A 14754-nucleotide genomic window follows, 5' to 3' on the forward strand; every position below is an offset into this window, starting at 1 on the left:
ATTGATTTATTTTTTATTCTTCTGTTGCTTGTGCTTTTGGTGTCATTTCTAATCTTTTGCCAAATCCAAGGCCATGAAAGTTGATCCTATGTTTTCTTTCAAGAGTTTTGGTTTTAGCTTTTAAATGCTCTCTAATCCATTTTGAATTAATTATTGTGTAAGGTATAAGGAAGGAGTCCAGCTTCATTCTCTTGCATGTGGATATCTAGTTGTCCAAACACCATACATTGAAAAAGTTTCTTTCCCCACTGAACTGTCTTTGCCCTTATCTAAAATCAAATTGACCAAAACTATTAAGGTTTATTTATGGATTCTCAATTCTATTCCATTGGTGATCTCTCTATCCTTCAGTGTCTACTTTTGATAGGTAATATATGCTCAGTTCTGTGGGGAATGCAAAGATAAATAAAACAAATGGAAACATCTAAATATTAGAAAGAAGTAATAAAAGTAATGTGTGTGCCGTGCTGTGCAGAATTATATATTGGCCTTATAATGCCGCCGTACACATTTAACTTTAAACCCAACTAGCAATCATTTAGCATATAAAACTGATGAATCCGTTAAGTATTTTGAGCATTCATGTTCCCATCACTGTCTCAGATGTTGTGTAGGCACAAGAAGTGGGAGAACATGGCATTTACCCTTGAGAGCTTTATCAAGAAAAAAGATAAAGCAGTATATACTAGCCATTGTAGGGGTTTAGAGAAAGGTGAGATCAGATCTATGTGGGTACATGTAGATTATAGCTGCTTTGTGGAAGAGGTAAAACTTGGGTTAGATTCTCAAAGATTAGGTATAATATAGACATTCTAGGTTAGGAGAAGAAAAATAGGCATATAATGTGCATGGAACAATGATAAGACCCCCTTAACATAGTCGAGGTGGGAGGTTATATTGGGAAATAATAGAGCGTAGTTAAACCAGTAATGAAGAGCTAGAAAATCAGATTGTTGGAAGATGGATAACATTAGATTCAACAAGGAAATAAGAAGTCAATAAGGATACTGATGAAAATATGAAGAATGGACTATATCAGAACAATAATCTTTGTTGGCCAAGATGAGGAAAATAAAGAACAAAGGATGGGTATGAGAGACATTTGGGGGAAAGAATTAACAAGACTTAGCAACATTAAACCATCTCACTCAGCCATTAAACACCGCTCAAGGTTTCGTCCTGCTTTTTCTTTTTGAATTGTCTTCCTTGCCTTCACTTCAGCAGTAACCTTCTGTTGCACCCATTCTTGCTTCTCTCTGATCTCCATTCTTCAACCTGGGAGAAATTTACAAGGCAAATCTGGTCATATTGTTTTCTTGTTTAAAACAAAATCTTTAACAAGATCATCCTCTCTCCCCCTTATACTTTCCAGCTATCGTGGATTTATTTCAGATCCCTAAATGTATACTGTTTTCTCACAGGCTATTTTCTGAACTGGAATGTATCATCACCCACCTCTCTTCACCAAGTTAAAACTCTTACATAACCTTCAGGTCTCAGCTCAAGCATCTCGTTCTTGGAGACACCTCATATTTATACACCTAAGCATACATACCACATACCCTACATAAGCATTTCATATTTATTTATGGGATTGGTTGACCAAGTTGTAAGCCCCCCGAGAAGAGAGACTACATCTGTTTCTGTTCACCATTGTCTTTGTTCCCAGCACTCACACAGAACTCAGTAAGTATTTGAAGGAAGGATGGACGACAGGAGAAAAGTAAGTCTAAGAATCTATAAAGGTGGTTAATTCCTATCTCCCTTCCAGGTACAAAGGCAAAGAAACAAAGTACCTTGCCATTTAAACCAATCAAAAAAGGAAGGAAGAGAAACCCCTGGTCTGATTCGGAATCAGAAATGAGCGGTAACGAAAGTGACTTTGATGTCCCTCCACGAGAAGTAGAGCCACGAAGGGCAGCAAGTAAGAAAAACTGAAGAACATGTAGATATGCTGAAAGATTTGAATGACCAATATATTTCAGGGCACTTAATCTCCAGAATTGTTATACCTTAGAGCAGTACTTATGTTAAATTTTCATTTATTTATTTATTTATTTATTTACTTATTTTATTAATTTTAGCAAGAGAGGGAGGGAAGGAGATAGAAAGAGAGACAGGAACATCGAGCTGTTTCTGTATCTGTATGTACCCTGACCAGGGATCAAACTGATGATGCTCTAACCAAACAAGCTATCCAGCCAGGGCTAAATTTTTTAAAAACTAAAGCATCTTTTTTAAAATTAAACTAAAGCTTAAATCTTCATGAAATGTTATATCAATCTGTAGATTAAATATTTCTTCTGTTACTCTCTTTGATTCTTTGTATGTTTTTAATAGCAAAAACCAAATTCACAATGGATTTGGACTCAGATGAGGATTTCTCAGATTTTGATAAAAAAAGTAAAGATGAAGATTTTGTACCATCAGATTCTAGTCCAATTAAGACCAAAACTTCCCCAAAGTAAGTATCTTGTCTAATATGGATTTTATCATAATTGTGGGGTTTTTTTGGTTTTTTTCTTTTCCCTTTTGTATTTTTCTGAAGTTGGAAATGGGGAGGCAGTCAGACAGACTCCCACATGCGCCCAACCAGGATCCACCCGGCATGCCCACCAGGGGGCAATGCTCTGTTGCAACCAGAGCCATTCTAGCACCTGAGGCAGAGGCCATGGAGCCATCCTCAGCACCCGGGCCAACTTTGCTCCAATGGAGCCTTGGCTGCGGGATGGGAAGAGAGAGACAGAGAGGAAGGAGAGGGGGAGGGGTGAAGAAGCAGATGGGCGCTTCTCCTGTGTGCCCTGGCCGGGAGTCGAACCCAGGACTCCTGCATGCCAGGCCAACACTCTACCACTGAGCCACCGGCCAGGGCCCATAATTGTTTTTAATAGCTGATACTATCTATATTCTTAGTTGTTTGACATAGTTAGAATCGGTTGTCAGGATGTGATTTTTTTATTTTTTATTTTTTTTATTTTATTCTAGACATACAAACAAAGAACTGAAGCCACAGAAGAGCGCCACATCAGGTCTGTATATGTGAAAATAGTGAAAATGAGACATCTGCTTTCCTGGGATGCTTGGGTCCACCTGGGTCCTAACCCAGACTGCAGTAGCCAATCGTGCCTTTGAAAATGAATGTGGGTTCTTATTAGCGTTACATTGATGTTGTTTTTGTGAGGTTTGGTTTAGAATATATATATATATCTCCTACATTCAATATACTAAAAGTATCGTGTGCTTGCCTAGGTGCTATGCTAGATGCTAGAGATAAAAAGAAAATAACTGTTTTTGCTAATGAAGAGTCCAGAAATTAGGACAAAGTTATAAGACTGCATTGGAAATATTCCCCAAAAGTCAGAGAGTTGGTATTCAGTAAGTGGATTTTCCTGTGTTGCTCTATGTGTACTATTTTCCTTCTTTTCATTTGAAGTGACAGACCACAATGTTGATGATGCCAAAGACAGTGTACCACTTCCTCCAAGCTCATCTGCTGCTGATTTCCCAGCTGAAACCGATGTTATAAACCTTGCTTCTAAAAAGAAAGTGACAGTGAAGAAGATAGCAGCAAAAAGTGAGCCCAAGTCTTTGAAATAGATTAATATTATTGGGATTAACTGACTACCAAGTTCATTTCATATTTAAAATGGATGCTTAAAAACACTGATTCTCTAATGCATTTCTGCTTCATTAGATTGTCTTTTCCTTTGTTAAATATAACCAGACAATAGGTTGCTATAGAAAGTTCACAATGAGCCTGACCAGGCGGTGGCACAATGGATAGAGTGTCAGACTGGAACTCAGAGGGCCCAGGTTCAAAAGCCTGAGATCACCAGCTTGAGCACGGGCTCATCTGGTTTGAGCAAAGCTCACCAGCTTGAACCCAAGGTCGCTGGCTTGAGCAAGGAGTTACTCAGTCTGCTGAAGACCCACGGTCAAGGCACTTATGGGAAAGCAATCAATGAACAACTAAGGTGTCACAACAAAGAATTAATGCTTCTCCTATCTCTCCCCCTCCTGTCTGTCTGTCCCTCTCTCTCTGTCATACACACACACACACACACACACACACACACACACACACGCGCGTGCGCGCACAAACACAAAAGAAAGTTCACAGTGAGAACAATTCATGTAAGAGTGACCATGATGAATGCCTGTGTTGACTTGCAGGTCAGTCTTCCACCTCCACTACAGGTGCCAAAAAAAGGGCTGCACCAAAAGGAACCAAAAATTCTGATCTCCCTCAAAAGCCTGATCCCCCCAAAACCAAGAATCGCCGTAAAAGGAAGCCATCCACCTCTGAGGACTCTGATTCTAATTTTGAGGAAATGATTTCTAAAGCAGTAACAGGCAAGGTGAGTGTTGATCCTAACCAGTCCTTGCTGTAAGCGTTTTAAAACACAGCCAAGCTTTGCTTTTATAATTTGGCACCTTTTTAAGAAAATAAATTTAAATCCCATAATTTATTAGCTTTTATTGTATTTAGTAATGCCACTTAAGTCAATGAGAGAGTTAGCTTAGATCTGTTTCTTACTACATATATATTAGAAGGTGGAATACTTGAATCGTTGTCTGCTGGTATATTTTTTACATTGGAATTCTGCTGTCAGGTTGACATGTGCAAATTATTTGGGCTTTTCTTTAGAAATTCAAGGTGGAAAGTGATGACTTAGACTCATCTGTGGCTCCTCGGGTAAAGTCTGGACGGGCAAAGAAACCTATAAAGTACCTCGAAGAATCAGATGAAGATGATCTATTTTAAAATGTGAGGTGATTATTTTAAGTAATGATCTTATTGAGCCCAAGACTAGTTTTATACTTCCCTCAATCTCTTCATTTCCTTTCCTTTGAATTTAGTTGGGGAAGATAGTTTTAATCTAGAAACGTCAAAGTGAAGTATGTAGACCCCAGTGTTCCTTATCTTTTTAAAATACCACCTAATAGTGGTCTATCTTGTGGGCATTTTCTTCTCTGACTTGTCTGTGTTTCAGTCTGTTTTCTTTGTCTTTAAAATTTGAGTTTAATTTCTTCTGGATCCTAGAGATAGTTGTGTTGTCACTTCATCATAATGTAGTTTATTGACCATAATACATTAAGCTAAAATTAGAGTACTTTGATATAAAATTGTCGTATCCACTGTACCTTTTTTCCTACTTTAATAAATATGAGATACAGCATTAATTCTGTTTTCTCTTAGTTGAATATTGAATAGCTTTTTATCAGATAGAACATTATAGTTCTAGTACAGATATATTCCTCACTCAGCCATTTTTGAATTTTGTTCTCAAGCAATGGGAAGTTGCTCATATTCTTCATATCCTTTAGAATATCAGCAGAGGCTAAAGAAAAACACCCTGGCTGTTGAGCACCTCAACACAGTCAATAAGATGAAGGAAATTGTACCATAAATATGTGACTATCTCAACTTTTGACTTTTCTCCTCTTGTTACCTCTGAGTCTGAATTTCCCAAAGAACAAATTTCTAGGGAGCATTGTTGCATAAAAGTGGGGACAACATTTACTCAAAGATCTTATGTATTTTATTGATGCCATACCCAGAAGTGAGCTATTACATCCATTTGGGGAAATCTTCATAGTTTCCAACTTGTAAACTTTTTGAACATCTTTCTGCATTTTATGTGTCTATGACTTGAGTGGTGTTATCAATGTTTTTGTAAATATTTACTATGTTTTTCTATTTAGTTTATTTCCAACGATTTTGTACTTCAATAAAACATTCTAAACATTGCAACCAATTGATTGTCCCTTCTTCCTGTACTACACCCTTTTTCTTACTGTAAAATATATCCCTCTTCACTTCCTCTTTTTATAAGAGTTAGACACTTTCTTTTCTTCACTTCCTTTTGCGAAGTATTCTGATCAGATTCTGATGCTCCCAACAGCCCGACCACTGCGATGGGTCTAAGAGATAGGCACCATAATCTAATGGAGGCGGAGCAGGTTTTTTCCAGGGGTTTGATGTATGAGTACCAAGTTTTTCTCCACACTCAGAATCTCAATTTCTTAGTTATAATTCCGCAAAAGACTACCATTGGGGAAAGTGGACAAAGTGTATAAGGGATCTCTATTATTTTTCACAGCTATATGTAAATCTATAATTATCTCCCAAAAAGCCATATATAAACATGTTTGTTGAAATTTCTGGAATAATAAAATTGAAAGTAACTTAAATGTTCAAAACAGGAGACATTTAGTAAAATAATTGGTTTAAGTTATGGTACAATGAGGAATACCAAGTACTCATTAAGGTCCCAGGTTCAAAACTCTGAGGTCACTGGTTTGAGCATGGGGGTCACTGGCTCAGCATGAGCCGCCCAGTTAAGGCGCATCAGAATCAATCAATGAACTACTGAAGTGATGCAACTATGAGTTGATGCTCTCTCTCTCTTTTTTCACAAAAAAGTTAAACTAGCTTTGGCCCAGTAGTAGCTCAGTATGCTAGAGTGATGTTCCCACATGCCAAGGTTGTGAGTTCCATCCCTGGTCAGGGCACATACAAGAGTCATCCAATGAATGCATAAATAAGTGAATAACAAATTCATGTTTCTCTCTCTCTCCCTTCCTCTCTAAAATCTAATTTAAAAAATATTTTTAGACCCTGGCCAGTTGGCACAATGGATAGGGCGTCAGTCCAGCGTGCGGAAGTTCTAGGTTTGATTCCTGGTCAAGGCCCACATGAAAAGTGACCATTTGCTTCTCTCCCTCTCCCCTTGCTCTCTTTTCCCCTCTCACAGCCCATGGTTCAGTTGGTCTGGATGTTAGCCTCAGGCGCTGAGAATGGCTTGGTTGATTCAAGTATTAGCCCCAGATAGGGGTTGCCAGGTAGATCCTGGTCGAGGCACATGTGGGAGTCTGTCTCTATCTCACCTCCTCTCACTTAAAAATAAAAATTAAAGAATTGGTTAAACTAGTACATCCTTAACCATGTTTTAAAAGTCATGTTTTCCCAGAACATTTAATAACAGGAAAGTCATGTTGAGGGGCAGGGGGTACAAAGCTATCTTGTATAATTTGTCAAAACTCATATTATAAAATTATGCATTTTATTGTAAGTTATATCATAATAAAGTAAGGGAGGAAAAGCTATCTTTAAGACAGTATGAGATTCAAATATAAACCAGTGCTTCTCAAACTGGTATTTACAAATCCCTTAGGGATCTTGTCAAACTGGATTCTGTCTGACCAGGAGGTGGTGCAATGGATAGAACATCAGACTGGGATGCAGAGGACCCAGATTTGAAACCCCAAGGTCACCAGCTTTAGTGCAGGGTCGCTGGATTGAGTGTAGGATCATAGACTTGAGCCCAAAGGTTGCTGGCTTGAAGCCTAAGGTCACTGGCTTGAGCAAGGGGTCACTTGCTCTGCTATAGGCCTCCCCACCCCAATCAAGGCATATATGAGAAAGCAATCAGTGAACAACTAAGATGTCACAACAAAGAACTGATGCTTCTCATCTCCTTCCTGTCTGTCCCTCTGTCTCTGTCACACACACACACAAACTGCAGATTCTGATTCATTGTGTCTGGGGCGGGGCCAGATACTGTAGCATTACTAATGAGTTCTTCGGTGATGTCAGTGCTGCTGGCAGGAGACCCCACTCGCTCACCATAGCAAACGTGTAAACTACATCCCAGTGTCTATGTGAGCCCTGGACCAGCACTGTCAGCATGGCCCGACAGCTTGGTAGAAATTCAGATTATTGGGCCCACCCCAGAACTACTCTTAGGAGCACTTATTTTAACAAGCACCTCAGTTAATCCTGATGCGCACTGAAATACAAGAGCTGGTGCTGTGCATTGGAAGGCCTTACTGCAGCAAAATGTCCCTGGCTTCCCTCTGGGTCATGAGATTTGAGTGATTTTTGTTTTCTTTGTATTTTGCTATAGTTTACAAAACAATAAATGGCACATGTTTTCTTTAAAAATGAAAATAATTTTATAAGTTTTGTTCTGGTTATAAAAGTAACACACAGGTTCTGTTCTAATGTAATGCTGAACCTCCTGCAGCTCCAGGAACCAGTCTCGGGTGCTTTCTCGTCCACTCGTTTGCTGCACCACTGCAAATCAGCAGGCTGTCTGCCTGCTTGTTGAAAAGCTCTGTGATGGTTAATTCTGTGTGTCAACTTGACTGGGCTAAGGGATGTCCGTCCCGAGAGCTGGTTAAATACTTCCAAGTATGTCTGACAATGTCTCCAGAAGAAATTAGCATTGGAATCAATAAAGTGGGCAATGCTGGTGGGTGGGCATCAGCCATTCTGTTGAGGACTTAAATAGAAAAAGGTGGGCGAAGGGCGCACTTGCTATCTCTAAGCTGACACATCTGCCTTTGGACATCGGTGCTCTCCCCCCCCCCCCCCCAAAAAAAAAAAAGCCTTGGGCCTCAGATTTATGTCACTGACCTGGTTTTCAGTCCTTCAGACTCGGGCTGAATTACTCCACCTATCGTCAATGTTAAGTGAGGACTTACTGTATGTCCTACTGGTTCTATTTTTCTGGCGAACACTAACTAATAAATGGCAAAGTCCATTTCGGTAAAGAACCCAGGATCACCTGGGATAGTAGGTATGCCAGTCTCAATTCTGAATGCCGCAAATAAGTTCACTTGGAGTTTCTTTTTTCTTAGGAATCATTCACTTGATCCTCTTTCATTAGAAAAACTAACTTTTCCAATCTAGTCCTAAAGATACTAATAGAACACAGTCATATTAATACACTGTGTCTGCCCTGGACCAGGATAAACTTGAACAAAGAGCAGTTCCTCACTGGCATAGTGTTGGCAGTTGTAGACATCGAACTTCCTTGTCACAAGGTGGTTCTTGCAACGTGTGGTTCTTATTTCAGGCAATGCTCACGAGTGAACCAGTGATTGTAGATACATTCACACCTAGGGAATATTGGTATCCCTGCACTGCCTTCTAGAGAAGAGAGGCGCACACAGTAACCTGGCAGTAAACGACAGCACTGCAGCACAGCTTTATGCAACGATGTGCTTCCCACAAGTAGATGTATTACAACAACATCAAAAATATTCAATAAAAAATAATAAATGCAGGGAATTGTTGAGTTTGCCTTTCTCTTCAGTTGTAAGGAATAAAAATGCTGAAAAATTGGTGAGCACGATTTCCCTTCTGGGGACCACCAGAAAGAGTTTTCATGCAGCTGCCACCGGACCTATGATAGGTGTTCTCATTAGTGCCAACTTACCTATAGAAACAGTTTGCCAGTAAACTGCCACTCCTGAGCTGTGGCTACTGTTCAACCCAGAATCACGTTCCTAATATTTGTCAGCCACATCAAAGTGGGTGCTATTGGAATGGCTAAAGAGATGATAATTTCTATTAAAGCATCTTTTGACTGATTTTGAGGAAGAAGAAGAGAGACATTGATTTATTCTACTTATTTATGCATTCATTGGTTGACTTGAATGTGCCTTGACCGGGGATGGAACCCACAACCTTAGCATATCAAGACGACACTAACCAACTGAGCTACCCAGCCAGGGCCAACCCTATAGTCAACTTTTCTGTTTATATACCAGCTCCAGATACAAAAAAATTCACAGCTAATTTAAAGTCAGCCCACCTGTTGATTTGCATAGGGTTGGACAGTTGTAACTTCTGATGATGACATCTCTAGAGCTGGTGTTAAGTTGTTATTGATAACACTAGTCATCACATGTTGACTTCTTTTCAGTTGACTACACTTATTGGTTGAGCTCTTGTCAAGCTCATCCTGTCTTTTTCTTTCCAAGCTCATCCTGTTTACAGCTGGTCTACAAAATAGTGTGCTTACATGTGAACATTTAGCAAGGATAGCATTCAGTAAGAATGGCCCGGACCTTGAGACTCTGTCCTATCTAACAAAGACGGTGAAGGAAGAAAAAAAGGAAAGAGACTTGCCCAGGGGGGCAGAAAGGGACAAGTGTATAATGATGACTCAGAGAAAGTCTTACTCTCTTCCATTACCTCCTCAAAAGAATTGCAGTACAGCTCAACATTACTTTTTAAAGCAACTTGATTGAAGTGTAACTTACATAAAATGTACCCGTTCTAAGGGTTCAGACTGATGACTTTTAACAAATATATATCCCTACATAACCACCACCACAATCAGAACAAAATATAATATTTCCACCCCCCCCCAACGTTCTTATGTCTCTTTAACTCCACCCCCAGGCAAACACTGATATGATTATAGTTAGTTTTACTTATTCTAGAACTTTATATAAATGGAATTATACAGTATATATACCTTTGTGTCTGGCTTCTTCCATTTGGCATTATGTTTTTGACATTCACCCATGTCATTGCGTGTATCAACAGTTCCCTCTTTTTTTAGTTGCTGAATATTATTCCATTGCAGGAATTGTTTATCTTTTCACCTGTTGATGGACATTGGGTTGTTTCCAGTTAGGGCCTATTATAAACAAAGCTGTTATGAACATTAGTGAAAAATGTTTTCATAGATACATTTCCTCATTTCTCTTGGGTAAATACCTCAGCATGAAATTGTTGGGTTATTTGTTAAGTATATGTTTACCTTCTTAAGAAACTGCCAGGCCCTGGCCGGTTGGCTCAGTGGTAGAGTGTCGGCCTGGCGTGCGGAAGTCCCGGGTTCGATTCCCGGCCAGGGCACGGCACACAGGAGAAGTGCCCATCTGCTTCTCCACCCCTCCCCCTCTCCTTCTTCTGTCTCTCTCTTCCCCTCCCGCAGCCAAGGCTCCATTGGAACACAAGATGGCCCTGGCGCTGGGGATGGCTCCTTGGCCTCTGCCCCAGGCGCTAGAGTGGCTCCGGTCTCGACAGAGCGACCCCCCCGGATGGGCAGAGCATTGCCCCCTGGTGGGCGTGCCGGGTGGATCCCGGTCGGGCGCACGCGGGAGTCTGTCTGACTGCCTCCTGTTTCCAGCTTCAGAAAAATACAAAAAAAAAAAAAAAGAAAAGAAAAGAAACTGCCAGACTTTTTCAAAGCAGTTGTATCATTTTACATTCCCCTTACATTTGTCCTCAGTACTTTCTGGAATCAGATTTGTTTCTTTTTTTTTTATTTTTTTGTTTTGTTTATTTTTTCATTGAATTGAGAGAGAGGGGAAAAAAAGGGGGAGAGAGAGAAGCATCAACTCATTCTATTTAACTTCCATTTAGTTGTGCACCCATTGGTTGCTTCTCGTATGTGCTCTGCCCGGGGATTGGATCTGTGACCCCGGGAAGATGTTCTATCCACTGAACCATCTTCACTGCTGTTTTCTTTCTTTTGAGTAAAACAGCGTCTTCCTTGGCCTCAAGGTGACCCAGTACATCCTGAGGAGTGCAGAAAGACGTAAGAGGAAGGAAGCCCAGTCCACAGGTTTAGGGTGACTGTCTTTTGCCTCTAGTACCTTTACCTAACTTTCCAGGCCCTGGCCAAGGGCAGTCCTTAGGACCCGGGAGCATTACTTTCAGGGAGAGTTACTTTGACTTTGAGGGAGTTACTGTGGTGTGCTCATCAGTTGATCTTGGGTTAATTTGATCCCACTTCTGCCCCTGGGGTGATGGAGAGAAGTCGAGGAGCCAAGGCTGCAGGACATGATAGTGGCTGCTCATACAGCCTAGCACTTCCAGACGGGCCATTGAGCACTGCAGGGAGGTGAGAGGGACTTTGTTTTGTTTGTTGATTTTAGAGAGAGACCCAACCAGCAACCTCTAGCTTCAAGACAACGCTCTAACTAACTGACCTATCTGGCCAGGGCACACAGTTCCTGTCCTTTCTGAGCAAAGTTGCTACATGTACAACCTAGAAATGGGGGAAATGGGGAAAAGAGACGAGGTGGGGGCCTCCAGTTGGCAGTAATGACTTCTCAGCTCCAGAACAAGAAAGAGGGGACAGGACTTGGCAGAGACACAGGAAGGAAGGCCTGGAGGGGTAGTGGTTTGGAAGGGCCTGGGCACAAGATGACAGTCAAGATTGGGAAGGCTTCCTTCTTCCTTAGGGAGAAACTGCCCAGGAGTAGCTGCTGGGGGCAGACTTTGGGGCGGACTGTGTCTCTCTGACTCCCCTAGTCAGCACGGAGGGCCAATACCAGAGCAGATTTGTGACAATAAGGGCTACATTTTCCTTTCTTGGGTGAAGGCCGCCTAGAATAAAGACTACATTTCCCAGCCTCCCTTGTGGAAGGCATGCAGACCAAAGACATGCAAGCAGGTCGGTCACGTGTTAGCTTCCCCAGACTTTTAGAAGCAAAAAATGTCCTTGCATCTTTTGTTTAGTAGTTTTGCTGCTACAGCCGAACCTAATCTTAAATAGAGCCAAGGGAGGAGGTGGGGCCTGACTGCCAAGCCTGTCTCAGTTAAGGCCAGGGGAGAAGTGTGAGGAGGAAGGGTGACCAGTGAGCAGTCGGTGGTCAATCTAGAGGGTTTGCAGGGTCAGAAGCTGTGCAGCTGGGAGAGGGAGGGGCTGCAGAGGATTAGGAGAAGTAACGGAAGAACCAAGCACCCCACAGCCTCTCACCCCCTCACCTTCCACAGTCAGGCTGAGCTACGAGCAGGAGAACCTTACCGTTAAATCCACTTTGGAGTTTTAACTTCTAGCCAAGACTAGATATTCTGACTACTGATCTCAGACCAAACTGAGGGATCACCAACAGTGATCCCACGCTCCTGAGGACACCAGAATAAGCAACTGAGGCACGGGACCCACCAGAGCTCTCATCATCTTGAGGCAAAGAGGATCTGCACCCTCTGTAACCTCCCGCCCCACTTCATTCATTCATCCACCCGACAAATATTTATTGAGCATCTACTACATGCCAGGAACTGTTCTAAGTACTGGAGACAAGACAGTGAACAAACCACCAAACATTCCTGCCCTCACGGAGTTTACATGCTAATAGAAGAGATGGACACTACACAGGATAAGTAAGAAAAGGTATATTGGCCTGACCTGTGGTGACGCAGTGGATAAAGCATCGACCTGGAAATGCTGAGGTCGCTGGTTCAAAACCCTGGGTTTGCCTGGTCAAGGCACATATGGGAGTTGATGATCCAGCACCTCCCCCCTGTCTCTCTCTCTCTCCCCCTGTCTCTCTCCTCTCTAAAATCAATAAAATAAAAAAATAAAAATAAAAAAGAAAAGGTGTATTATGTAGTGGTCAACGCCAAGAAAATAAAGCTGAGAAAAAGAATAGAAAGCGGGTTACATTCCAGGTAGGGTGGCTAGTGAAGGCCTCATTAAAAGACAACATTTCTGTAAAGACTTTTTAAAATGCTAGAGGCGCATAGGGAAGAGGAAATATAGTCATGTCCTGATGATGTCACTTACTGGGTACAAACAATTATGTGCCTGCATGTGTGTGTCCGTGTGCGACAGACAGGAGAAGTGGCTCCACAGCCAGACAGGGTAGGGTGAAGTGTCTGGGACAGAGACTGAATGTGCACCAGGGCAGGACGGGCCTCTCAGCCCAGCCCCGGGCCTCAAGGATGGCCAAGAATGGAGCCACGTGCCGCCAGCCCTGCTTAGCATCAGCGACACCTCCTCCCAGGCTGTTCAGCACTATCTGGGGAGGAGGATGGGCCCCTGAGATTGTTGAGTCTCCTGCGTCTGGCCCTGTGGCATCAGGGGCTGGGGACATCACAAAGTGACTATGAGCTCTCTACCTCCCACCCCACCCTAGCCCACCACCTCTGCCACTTTCCACAGGCAGACAGGTCTGATGGGGTTTTTCCAGGCTGAGCCAGTAGCCTGACCCAGCAGGGGACATGGGGACGGGGCAGCGACCATTCCTGGACAGTCAGGGGAGGGGCGGTGTGCCCCTGAACCCCATGGCCATGGACGGAGGTTGAGGGTTGGAAAGCAGCTTTGCCAGAAGCAGGAGGAGGTCAGCGCTAGGGAGGTCTGCAGTGTCCCCACCCCACTTCCTGTTTTGGGGGTGTGGGGCCCCCCAATGTGCTTTCCCTTGGACTTCATCCAGGGTAGTGTCTCCCCACCCAGACCCACTCCCAAGGGAAACTTGCACGAGGGTGGAGAGAGTTGACCTGGGGTTTTTCCAGGCTGGGCTGGGCCACTGAGCCAGTGCAGGTGAAGGGCACATCTCCCACCCCTTCCTGAATCAGGCCAGTGGGCCCCTGGCAGCATGGAAAACCACACAGGCCCCCATGGCTGCAGGGGGAGGAAACGTCACTGAGCAGGGGAGAGCTGGCCCCCTTCCCACTCAGGAAGGGGTAGGCATGGCCTACCTCTAGTGTCTGCGCTCACTGGCCCAGCCAAAACCCTGGGCCACCACCTGCAGAGGCCAGCCGGGCTGGACGGAGGACAGGTCCATGATGAGCTGGAGTCTGAACTCAGCCAGTGGGATCAGACATGAGGCTGGGACCTGTTTACTTGCTGTGTGACTGTGGCCAAGTGGCTTAGATCATCTGAGTCTCAGCTTTCCTCCCACCAAGGTCGTCAAGTCCTCTAAATCTTGTGATGAGCTCTGCACAGGGCCTGGCCCAGAGCAGGTGCATCAGTGGGGGGGGGGGGGGGGATAGTGGGCAGGTTGGGCAAACTCCTAGAAAGGCAGAGTGTCCCCTCCCTGGCTGCTCAAGTCACCATGGGTCATCCTATAGGACAGTTTCTCCTGCTACCTAGAGCCATTTGAAGTGATTCCATTCAGAGCCTTATGGGGGGGAAGCCTTTCTGTTTTCCACATTATAAAATAACACGCTCATTATATGTCTGGGAATTACAGAAAGCATAAAGGAAGTAAACTCTTTTA

At 43.0% G+C, this 14754-nt stretch overlaps 1 protein-coding gene across 1 annotated transcript in view; it reads left to right on the forward strand.

Moving 5' to 3' along the window:
* The window catches only part of TOP2A (DNA topoisomerase II alpha), a 31224-nt gene extending 25473 nt beyond the window's left edge, over nucleotides 1-5751 (forward strand). Inside the window, exons 30-35 of the mRNA XM_066364238.1 lie at nucleotides 1772-1924; nucleotides 2341-2464; nucleotides 2986-3029; nucleotides 3434-3574; nucleotides 4174-4358; nucleotides 4649-5751. Of these exons, the coding sequence (XP_066220335.1) occupies nucleotides 1772-1924; nucleotides 2341-2464; nucleotides 2986-3029; nucleotides 3434-3574; nucleotides 4174-4358; nucleotides 4649-4765 (764 nt within the window). The 3' untranslated portion in view covers nucleotides 4766-5751. The remainder of the gene's footprint in view (nucleotides 1-1771; nucleotides 1925-2340; nucleotides 2465-2985; nucleotides 3030-3433; nucleotides 3575-4173; nucleotides 4359-4648) is intronic.
* The last annotated feature ends 9003 nt before the right edge of the window (nucleotides 5752-14754 follow it).

Source organism: Saccopteryx leptura, chromosome 2 (assembly GCF_036850995.1).
Source record: "Saccopteryx leptura isolate mSacLep1 chromosome 2, mSacLep1_pri_phased_curated, whole genome shotgun sequence".
Taxonomy (NCBI): domain Eukaryota; kingdom Metazoa; phylum Chordata; class Mammalia; order Chiroptera; family Emballonuridae; genus Saccopteryx; species Saccopteryx leptura.